At 45.0% G+C, this 12,077-nt stretch overlaps 1 protein-coding gene across 4 annotated transcripts in view; it reads right to left on the bottom strand.

Moving 5' to 3' along the window:
- The window catches only part of ATAD2B (ATPase family AAA domain containing 2B), a 224,834-nt gene extending 216,747 nt beyond the window's left edge, over positions 1-8,087 (bottom strand). For 3 of the 4 annotated variants that reach the window (XM_068280234.1, XM_068280233.1, XM_068280231.1), the window contains exon 1: positions 7,790-8,086. In XM_068280234.1, the coding sequence (XP_068136335.1) occupies positions 7,790-7,900 (111 nt within the window). In that variant the 5' untranslated portion in view covers positions 7,901-8,086. Of the gene's footprint in view, positions 1-7,789 lie in introns of all 4 variants that reach the window. The other variant, XM_068280232.1, reaches the window with a different exon arrangement.
- Between the last annotated feature and the right edge of the window lie 3,990 nt (positions 8,088-12,077).

Genomic DNA, 12,077 nt, shown 5'->3' on the forward strand with positions numbered 1-12,077 from the left:
TCTGTACCGGGTCTCGTAACTTCCTCCAGTGGCGGCCAGTCTGCGCAAGAGAAGTGCGCCCTCTACGCATCTTCCCGGCGGTTGCTGGAGAGATACGTAAATAGAGCACCTCTCCTGCGCAGACTGGCCGTCACTGGAGGAAGTTACGAGACCCGGTACAGAAGACGGAGAAGGCGGAGGATGGCGGCGTGGGAGCAATCCAAGATTATGGGGCTGGAAGAAGCCCCAGGTATGTATAAAACTTTTATTCAGCTCTGGTTTCCTTTAAACATTAATATCAGGGCAAGTGATTGGAATATAAGTATCCCTAATTCGCTGTTAACTATGACCAACATTAGCACTGACCCTACTAGCTCTGCAGGAACTTTATTCCTCAAGCATTTGTCCCCGAGCACCCTATGAAATGACTGCACTGAGAAGAACAAACCACCAATGAGGCTGCACCAAAAGTACCAAATACAGTATTACTATATTATAATCACAGGATGCAGCAAATGTATTATATAATGAGATGGACCATGCCAACAACAGGTCAGACAGTGACCAGCCTGCCATATCCAGGACACATTAATCAACTCTATGCATAATATATTCAAACCCAATTAAACCTTGGCAGCAAGACCGCTGGCCGCAATCCCTCTGCATTTTCTATTGACAGTAAGTAGGTCTGATCTACACCATTGGAGACTCTAAAGATGGGCACACACAATACAATAGAATGATCCAATGTTATGGCAATTCGATAAAAACGATCAGACGTACAGAAATATTGAAAGCATTTTATTTGTTCAAAAAAACTGGCTGAATTTCCTTGTTTGTTTGTTTTTCTCGATATAAGTCGATAATGATTAGTAGCTTTTTCTAAACACTTTATGAAAATTAAATGGTGTAGGGTAGATTGTCAATTTCTTTATGTATGGACCCTGCAATTTCTTCAGGGCTTACAATCATTTTTGTTTTTTATAATTGGGAAAAAACTGAACAGGTGTGTGACACATTGGTCAAATGTTTCAGATGCTGCAATCATTTACATTTCTTTCCAATTCAAGAAGTACAATTGTATGGAATGTGGCCAACTTTAAAGGATACCTGAACTGAAAAAAATGGATTGCTGCAGTGTGTGTGTGTGTGGGGGGGGGGGGGGGGTTAAAAGTACATACCATCCGCTCCTCCTGTCCCCGTTAGTGTAATATATATATATATATACCTGTGTCCCGGCGACTTGCTTGACCCCTCACCCGGACATACTGCGCCCTGTGTGCGCAGTATGTACTGCGCCCTGTGTGCGCAGTATGTACTGCGCCCTGTGTGTGCAGTATGTCCTCTCCTGTTCACTTCTGGCCGGCGCATAGCGAACGGCTCAGAAGCACGCTGATCCCTCTGTCTCCTCTAGGCTGCGTGTGCGTTCCAATAAATCAAGCGTCACATGATTAGCATGTGACGCTTGGAGCATGTGACGCTTGGTGTAATGGAGTGCACACGCAGCCCAGAGGAGACAGAGGGATCAGCGTGCTTCTGAGCCGCTCGTTATGCGCCAGCCAGAAGTGAAGAGGGGAGGACATACTGCGCACACAGGGCGCAGTATGTCCGGGTGAGGGGTCAAGCAAGCCGCCGGGACACCGGCATATATATATTACACTAACGGGGACAGGAGGAGCCGATAGTATGTGCTTTTAACCCCCCACACACTGCAGCAATCATTTTTTTCAGTTCTGGTATTCTTTAAGCTCAGTTCACATCGAGACAGATAGCCAATGGACAACTGTCCGATACGTTGAGGTCTTGTTGGAGCTGATGTGTTCCCACCGGACAAATGCTTTCGCTGTCCAGACAAACCATGGAGGTCAAATTTTTATGTTGAGGTTACCTCAATGAATGAGACTAAGGGCTGGTGCACACCAAGAGCGCTTCTGATCGCTTTTAAAAACGCCAGCGTTTTGAAAAGTGCTTGGCTAATGTATTTGAATGGGATGGATCACACCAGAGCGATGTTATTTTCTACCAAACACGGGTCCTGCAGCATTTCTGCTGATTTCTGAGGCGATTCAGCCTCAATGTTAAGTATAGGAAAGTGGAAAATCTCTCTGAAAAGCGCTAGATCAGAGTGATTTTCCAAGAGTTTTTGTTACAGAAGCTGTTCAGTTCCAGATCTACTGTAACAAAAAATAAAAATGCTCCACCAAAATGCTCCGAAAATCGCTAGCCATGATTAGAAAATCTCTAGGCACATGCCTAGAGAAAAAAAAAAAACACTACAAAAAGAGTTGGGCGTTTGCGATTACGCTAGCATTTTTGGTGTGCACTGGCCCTAGCAAGTGTGAACAGATCCTACTACATATGATGCGATCCGTTGCAATCTGGCAAAAAAATGTCAGTTTTGTGTTGTGATGTGAACCGAGCCTTAGCAGCAGAATGAGTGGTTGCAGTGAAAGAAGCAGCCTCCTGGCTTCATCAGGATTCTGCATTGTATGGACATGTATTGGAATGTGTGTGTGTCACATTATACAAGTCAGTGGAATACAGCACTCCAATCAAACCAGGTGGAAGCCGCTGTTACAGCAGAGAACCCCTCCTCAGCCAAGAAACTCCTGCACGTCACAAACATGGAAAAACAAAAAACTTAAAGGGACACTTAGGCCAGGAATAAAAAAAAAATCTGTTTTACTTTCTTGGGGCTTCTACCCGCCCCCTCCAGCCGTCCCGTGCCCTCGCAGTCACTCACAGAGCCTCAGGCCCCCCTCCGCCTGCTAGTTTCGTTTTTTGCCGACAGGCCTGGCCACGTGTATTTCTCTTTGCGTTCCTGTCCGCAATAGCGGCCTGTGCATAACGCTATTGAGGACAGAAACATAAAAAAGGATACGCGTGGCCAGGCCTGCGCAGTCGCAGAAAGCCTGCTGACTCACTGTCAGGGCCTGTCAGTAAAAACGCAACTAGCTGGCGGTGAGGGGCCGGAGACTCCGTGAGTGACTGCTAGTGCATGGGATGGCTGCAGGGGGCTGGTAGAAGCCCCAGGCAAGCAAAACTGATTTTTTTATTCCTGACTTACGTGTCCCTTTAAAAGGGTATTGATTATTTTTAAACAGGACCCACTGTACCATCAATAGATAATGGAGAGACAACCCTGGTAGTGGTGTACTTGATATTTCAGAACAATCAGGCACCAGATGCTAATTATATAGACAAGCCAGGCAGCCCCAACATACATAACAGTCCAGGACAAAGTATGTTCTAGTTTCAGCCTACAGGCTGGTGACGCATCTGTTTCTGTGGAGGGATAGGAGGGGCAACTGCACACGATGCAGTGGCCTCCAGCAGGATGGGTAGAGGAGGGGAACAATGAGCTCAGGTGTCAATGTCACTAGGGATCTAGGGCATACATGTCAAACTCCGGACCGTGGGTAAAATCTGGCCTGCACAGTCATCAAATTTGGCCAACATGTGGTTTCCCTACTTTGCATTATGTTTGGCCCACTCTAGACCACCAAGGGTGATGCCCTAAATCGCCAGAGAAGTCATATGGGGACAGAGGGAGTACCACTAGACACCAGTGAATTGTATACTGGAGGAAGGGGGGGGAGGGGTGGTTATTAGACACCAGAGAACTTTATAAGGGCCTCTAGACATTGGAGGTTGGATCAACAGCGCAGGGTTGAGTGGCATCCGACAGAAGGGGTTAGAAGGGGAAAAAATGGCTCAGGCATCACTGTCACTATGGATCCAGGAGAATGAGGATGACAGCGTGGCTTCCAGCAGGCAAGGTGAAGTAGGAACAACAGGCAAAAAGGGAAGAAGTGTTGCTGTTGCTATAGTTCTGGGGGATAAACACAGATTTTCGGCTGAGACAGTACTGAGGGGCCACCTCAGCCAAGTGACATCTAGTGTGTGTACCCTCCTTTACGTTATACGGGCTCTTTCACACCAGAGCCCTTTTTCAGCGTTTTAACGCAAAGTCTATACTTTGCATTAATCAAGGTAAAAGGAAAGTCCATAGACTTTCATTTTACCTTTCACACCCGATGCTGCGTTTCGGTACGACGCACCCTGGCGCATTTTATCGTCGGGAATCGGCGTTTCCCGGTCGGGTTAATTGACACTACTGCCGCTACTCAGCGTCATGCCGCAGATTCCCGACAGCCGCAGGCTAGTAAAACGTGTGCAGGAGAACGGCTTCTGCACGCGTTGTTAGATGTGAAACAGGCCTACCACTTTTCATTTTTTTACTCTCTCTGCAGAGGTTTATCTGTTTTACCTGTCTTATCAGGACAGGAAGTACAGGACATTTTTGTAAATAGGGACTAAGACTTCAATCAAAGCTCTCAAGGCTCTAATGCCTCTTTATGCACCATCCAAAGCTACAACCTTTTTCCCTATAGTTGGACTTCAAACACAACAAGCTTTACTAAGTTTCCAGCCAGTCAATAATGAGTACGCAGGCCTGCACAATACACCACAGTTCAACAGTCTATACAGGCCGTATTTATCAGACAAGAATCCAGATTTAATCAGCTTTATTTCCCCCTAGTTTTCTCTCAGAAGTTGTTTTTATACACACACACACACAAAAGGCCTTCTTAACCTTGTTGCCCAAAGTATGCTGAGTTTTGATACGGCTTTTCTTAGGGACTGTACACACTGGCTGCGCTGCAAGGCCTTGTGAAAAAACATGAAAATCGTGATGACCCCTAAACAGTGGGGCAATGTGTTTTTAGAAAAGCATAATCACTGTGACTTCTACATTTAAGTGCTGCATTTGAAAAACGCAATGCAAGAGATTTTAAGTTAAACAATCAGAAAACCATCAAGTATAATTTTGATCAAAAATGTAATTGCATTGCACTGAGTTTGCGCTTGGCGGTTTTCAGTGTGTACAGGATCACTTGCTTTTTTCATATTTTTCATTTGCCAGGTGCTGTAAAGGTATTTTGTACCTTATCTAAGAGAAAACTTTGTCAGGACTAATGGTCTATGGCCAGTCTATGCATCCCATACTATAGAACAAAGATACCTATAATAACAGCACAGATGTCATTGGATATTACAGCTAGTGCAAACTTATGCTGGGTATACAGGTTAATTTTTTTGGCAGACAGTTGGCTCAATTTCCAACAGGACCAATTTGATTTCGATCGTTTTTCTGATTGACTTTCTCATTAAAGTGAATGGAAATCAATCGGAAAAACCGATCAGCCAGTAAATTTGCCGAAAAAAAACTCAGTGTGTATTCCCAGCATTTGAAACTGGCATTTGATGCACACAGTGAAGCCTACTTTACACTTACACAACATACTATGGATTACAGAGCAGCTCACAGTAAACCCAATACACTTATAACGACGACATTCACATTACAGTGGACATTCAGCAATTAGGTAATACATATAGGTTATTTGCAAGGTTTCTGTGCAAAGCTCTGAATAATAAGACACATATTACAGCACACCTGAACTTAGGGTGATATGGAGGCTGTCATTTATTTTCCGATGCATATTGCCTGGCTGTCCTGCTGATCTTTCATGCATCAGTAGTGTCTAAATCACACCCAAAACAAGCATGCAGCAAATCCAGTCAGACTTCAATAAAAAACCCCTTAACGGTATGCTTGCTCCGGGTCTGTGGCTAAAAGTAATCGAGGCAAAGGCTCAGCAGGACAGCCAGGCAATCCCATATGCTGTTTCCCTAGCACACAGTGGCAAACGCATATGCCATTCTGCCTAGTGTGCTCCTAGCCTTAAAAAAAAATAATTTCTTTCTTACAGCCGATACAAATCCTGCAATAAATGTACAGTGTTTACTTTCTGCTTTCATGGAAGCAGACAAAGGGTTAACATTCCATGTTTACAAATTAGCTGCTCTGCTGAGGCAGCCAGCTGACAGCTGAGGGATCAAATTACAGTTGTGATTAGTCACGGGCGAAGGGATAGTAGACAGGATAAACTCTCTAAATACACAAAGGGTGTATTTCTCAGGGCTGTGGAGTCGGTAAACAAAAATCTTCCGACTCCAACTCCGACTCCCCAGTTTCTGAAACCACAACTCCGACTCCCCAGTTTCTGAAACCACAACTCCGACTCCCCAGTTTCTGAAACCACAACTCCGACTCCCCAGTTTCTGAAACCACAACTCCGACTCCCCAGTTTCTGAAACCACAACTCCGACTCCCCAGTTTCTGAAACCACAACTCCGACTCTAACTCCGACTCCGGGTGCCCAAAATTGCCCCGACTCCACAGCCCTGGTATTTCTCTGCGTTTTCCTTCTGCCCTGTACAAGGGTTCAGGTCCAGTTTAATCCATACCAGTTGCCTGGCAGTCCCCTTCTCTTTGGCTGCAGTAGTGTTGGAATCACACACCTGAAACAAGCATGCGGCTAAACTTGTCAGATTTGTGTCAGAAACATCTGATCTGCAAGCATGTTAAGGATAGACCCTTAACATGCTGGCTAAAAGTATTAGAGGCAGATGAACAGCAGGGTAGCCAGGTAACTGGTATTGCTTAAATTTAAATAAATATGTCAGCCTCCATATCCCCCCTCACTTCAGGTCCCCTTTAAAAGCAATTAAATGTGTAAGTCTCCATATCTTCTCTCTTACTTCAGATGTAATCATAATTAGGTATCAGAGATATTATGTGGATGGGTCTTACCATTAAATGAGTTATGAACTCTATATACACACACTATAGTTTCCAATGGACAGTCAGGAAGTTGTGCTACATAATGAACATGTTACACACACAATTTTGATTGGCCAATTTTACAACTTCCCTGTACTACTAGAGTTTACATACACAACCTGTTCATAGCATTTAAACTCTGTTGCCTCTTATACTACAGGGAGGTGGTATAATTAGTCAGTGACTGGCCAATCAAAATTGGACATGTGTATGCACATTTAGTTGGAGTAACAATGCAATACATGTGCATAATGAATCTGATACACACTGAGCTGTTAAGGGCAAAGAAACAAGTGTGATTCTGTATACGTACACTGGTTTAGCGATGTTAGTATATGGATTTCATATATGTTGTTGGGTTACTGTCTGCCCAGCAGTACACACACACTAATTTAGTTCTGTTATTATATATACTACATATACAGTATGTATATCTGGTTGGTCTGCCCAGCATGACACACAATGGTTTAGTAATATTAGCATATAGATTATGTATATCTGGTTGGGTCACTGTGTGCCCAGCAGTGAGTATACACTGGTTTAGTAATATTAGTTAGTATATAGATTATGCATATCTGGTTGGGTCATTGTGTGCCCAGCAGTGCACATACACTGGTTTAGTAATATTAGTATATAGATTTATGTCTATCTGGTTGGGTCTGTATTAGTATATAGATATATATATATATATATATATATATATATATATATATATATATATATATATATATATATATATCTGGTTGGGTCTGTATTAGTTAGTATATAGATTATGTATATCTGGTTGGATCTGCCCAGCAGTGCACATACACTGGTTTAGTAGTGATAATAATACATAGTGGTCGGTGAGGCTAGGCACACACAGTAATGCCATGCTATATAGAGTATAGCTGTAGACATGCCGGTGTTGCACATGCTCAGTAGCATTTGTATGCTATTCTGTCGGGTATGCTAAAATGTTGGAACACCGGTGCAGCACACATAGTACTAGGAATAGTAACAGTAACAGCAGCAGCTGCACACAGGAGGATACAATGTTGTAGCAGAGGCCGGGCAGCGGGGCGGCTGCACACAATGCACAGGCCGGCCACTATCAGGCGGCGGCGGCTCCCCCCTCACCTTGCTGGGCTGAGCTCTGCTCTGGAGCCGGCTGCTCTGCCCGGAGCGGGTCCGGGATGAGATGAACTTCCCATCCGGGCCTTTCAGAACGGACCGGCGGGTGTTCACCATGGTGTCCGGCTGCGAGCAGCCCTGTCCCTGCTAGTGTTCGCTCCCTGGCCCCCGGACATGCACAGCCCCCCGCACTCTCTCCGCTGGATCAGCCGGCTTCCCTCCGGATCAGGCACAGCCACCACCGGCCGCCATTTCCCTTTCTCTTCTCACTCAGACCAGCCGCTTCTTCCGACAGCCGCTAGAGGGCGCTCGCCGCCAGCTCTAGGCTGGGCCGGAGGTCACCTGACGGGAGCTGAAGCGTCCGGCGCCATGTTGGTGTGGGGTAGTTGCCCATTGAGCTATAAGAGTTTAAACCAGAACAAAAAACCCATACCAACACCACACTAGTCAAAGGCATTCTAAATCCATAATCTTTATTATACAATTCCTCAAAAAATATAAAACAATTTAAAAAGTCACCCTATTTGCGTGACGGGTCTGGAGACAATAATTAAATCATTATTATATCATCATCAAGGTATTATCAACTTCAAAATGCATTATTATTATTGTTTAAATAGTGCCATCATCGTCCTCAGCGCTGTACTGAGTTTATAGTCTAGTCACTTAAAGGGATACTTAAGTGAAGTGAACCAGAGATGAAAAAAAAAAAAATAATAATACATACCTGGGGCTTCCTCCAGCCCCATCCGCCTGAATCGCTCCCATGCCGCCGTCCTCCGCTGCCCGCAGCTACGAGAACCGGGTCCCGTCACTGACGTCATCTGAGCCAGCCTACGCAGGAGAAGTGTGCCCTCTACGTATCTCTCCAGTGTCTGCTGGAGAGATACGCAAATAGCGCACTTCTCTTACGCTAGACTGGCTCCGACTGTCGGCAGTGCGGGGACCTAGTTCTCATAGTTGCAGGCAGCGGAGGACGGTGGCGTGGGAGCGATCCAGGCAGATGGGGCTTGAGGAAGCCCCAGGTGTGTATTATTATTTTCATCTCTGGTTCACTTTAAGCCTATAGTAAAAAAAAATAATCAGTTTTATTCGCCTGGGGCTTCCAGCCCCCTGCAGCCATTCAGTGCCCTCGCAGTCACTCACGGATCCTCCTGTCCCCCGCTGCCAGCCAGTTTAGTTTCACCGACAGGTCGGGCCACACGTAGCCTTCTTTGCGTTCCCATCCGCAATAGCGTCCTGCGCAGAATGGGAACACGAAGAAGGCTACGCATGGCCAGACCTGTCAGCGAAACGAAACTAGATGGCGGCAGGGGACAGGAAGATCCGTGAGTAACTGCGAGGGCACGGAACAGCTGCAGGGGGCTGGAAGCCCCCGGTGAGTAAAACTGATTTTTTTACCATTGGCTTAAGTATCCCTTGAAAGAGGTACTATAACCAAGGATTGAACTTCATTCCGTTCCGTAGCTGATATCCTCTTGCCTATAATAAATCTTTACATTTTCTTGAATATTATCAGAGGGTCTGTATGGCTGATATTATGGTGAAACTCCACTCACAGTGTGATGTCATGACCATGGTCCTGACAGTTTGCTGTCTGTGAACCTCATTGCATTGTAGGAAATAACGGCTCTTTCCAACTGCCAAATAGGCAATATCTCCCTCTGTGCATAGAACTCTCAGTAACAAACATTCTATAAAGATCACCTGGCAGAACTAAAGATGACACCATTTGTAATACATTACAGAGTGGATTTTACAATAGGCAAACACTGACTACATAATGTATAAATGAATATTGTAAAAAATAAGCAATTTTAAGTTATGTTTAATCACAATCGAATCCCTACCATAGGCATAGTCTGAGACATATCTATGGGCTTTGAGTCCTATGGGAGAAAAGCCCTTTACAACCCTTTATAAATGTTATTGTATTAATACCATATGTTTATATCATGTAGTGTAGGTATCGCAGTTGAATCATTCTCATTTTTGATAAATATATATTTATAGCAGCCCCCTCTGTTTAATGTACAGTTCTCTTGGGCAACAGTTATTCTCATAAAGAGAAACTGTAACCAAGAATTGAACTTCATCCCAATCAGTAGCTGATACTCCCTTTCCCATGAGAAATCTTTTCCTTTTCACAAACAGATCATCAGGGGGCTCTGTATGGCTGATATTGTGGTGAAACCCCTCCCACAGTGTGATGTCAAGACCATGGTTCTGACATCACACTGTGGGAGGCTTGTTGCATTGTGGAGAATAACAGCTGTTTACAGCTGTTTCCAACTGCCAAAAAAGCAAGCAGCATCTCCTTCCACTCACATCACTTGCCAGCAGTAAAAATGTCACGTGATAAATGTCAGAATGTAAATCAGGGAGAGGAAAGATTTTGCAATCGGCAAACACTGACTAAATCATTTATACATAATTATTGTAAAAATGAAGCACCTTTTTATTACATTATTTTCACTGGAGTTCTTCATTTGCAGCCTTCTCGTCGTCATACAGCAACCCCTCTTCCATGTTAAAGCGTCTCTGAATTTAAAGAGAACCCGAGGCAAAGTAAACTAATTTAAAAAAAGATACTTACCTAAGAAAAAGCCTCTGGCTCCTGCGGAGGCTTCCCACATCCTCCGTTGGACCACCGCCGCTGCCCTCTGCAAGTTTGCGTGCATGAGCGCAGCTGGGCTACCCCCGCAGGAGTATGGCCATGCCTGCGCAGCAGCACAGAGCTGCTTGTGGACGCAGGGGCAGTATGGCAGCACTCCTGCATGAAGTGGAGAGCAGCCACAATAAACTATCCATCTGTGTGTGGCAATAGTGGGGCTCAAGAGGACATGGGGTGTCTCTGCCCGATCCAGAGGATTATTTTATTTTTCTCCCCTTTGGGTACACTTTAAAAAAACATCTAAAATGTCATCCACTTTACGATTCCAATAAAAATAGGAAGACATGGTCAGCAAAAAGACTGGCCTTCATTACTATACCTCTTCCTTTTATATTTATTATTTCCTCCAGAGTCTTAGAAAGTGGCTCTATTGCTGGATCTAAAAGAAGGATGACAGAGGAAGCCCCTGCCTTATACCCCAACATAAAGGAAAGGTCCTTGAAAAGAACACAGGAATGTGAATTCTTGCTTTCACCTGCTTTATTAGGAGTAAAACTTTTCTGATATTCCAAAATATAATTCAAATTGGGTTAAGAATTCCTCTCTTGTTGTTGGGAGGAGTGGGAGTATTATAATATACATCATTTATCCATTTGAGGGTAGGGGCCTCCCTTAAAATACTATTAAAAAAAATCAGCAGGGTGTCCGAAATGTTACCTGTGAGGGAAAAAAAAAGCAAAAGATACTTCAGTAGATGGAAGCTTCTGGTATATGGATGGAAGCCTCTGGTATACTATACCAGAGGCCTGCCACCAATCCAGCACTGAGACCTTTCAAACATACTCCACAAGGGCTTGTTGAATATGTTTGACAGCTCTAGTCCATGTCCGAGTGCAGCTGCATTGCGCAGGCGCAATGTTGGCCTAGGCAGTAGAATGGAGTCACTCCTGCACAGCTTTATCCTCTGTGCACGAATGCCTCCGGGCTACTGCTACTTCTGTTTGCACACAGATAAGATGGGAGCATGGCCGTGAAGAAGAAGAGGGCCCCTGGCGAGCAGCGGTGGGCTGCAGGAGGAACAGAGAAGCCTCTAGATTCTTCAGAGACTGTCCTCTACAACTTTTGCTCTTTTTTTGTCTCAGGTTTACTTTAACCGTTTCCGTACTATTGCAGTTGAAATCTACCTCCTGGCTGTGTGTGGCTCTGTCAGGACATACAGTAGATTTCACAATTGCCACAGCACACTCCTGTCAATCCCGTTGTGTCGCTCTGATGTTGCTGTGTCCTGCTTGCTCAGCTGTCATAGTGACAGCCGAGCTCTGTGTGAACGTTAGAAGCTGATTTCATTGGCTCCTAACCCTGTGATCACTGTGTGAGCCAATCACAGTGCTCACAGCTCGATTTCAGCCTGAAAAAAAACCCTGAAGAATCTAAAAAAAAAATTTCACTTACCTGGGGTCTCTGCCAGCCCCCTGCAGTTGCCCTGTGCTCATTACCAAACAATCCTCCGGGCCCCCGTCGTCGCTTTGATGAGTCTCTGTTTACTGCACCTGTGTGGCCCAGACCGTGCGCAGCCTCGTTCGCGCTCCCTGCGCAGGCGCAGTAGAGATTTTCTCGTACTGCACCTGAGCAGGGCACTCCTGGCTATGGGAGTCTGTACGAGGATGCACACAGCCAGAG

The sequence above is a fragment of the Hyperolius riggenbachi genome, chromosome 4 (genome assembly GCF_040937935.1).
Source record: "Hyperolius riggenbachi isolate aHypRig1 chromosome 4, aHypRig1.pri, whole genome shotgun sequence".
NCBI lineage: Eukaryota > Metazoa > Chordata > Amphibia > Anura > Hyperoliidae > Hyperolius > Hyperolius riggenbachi.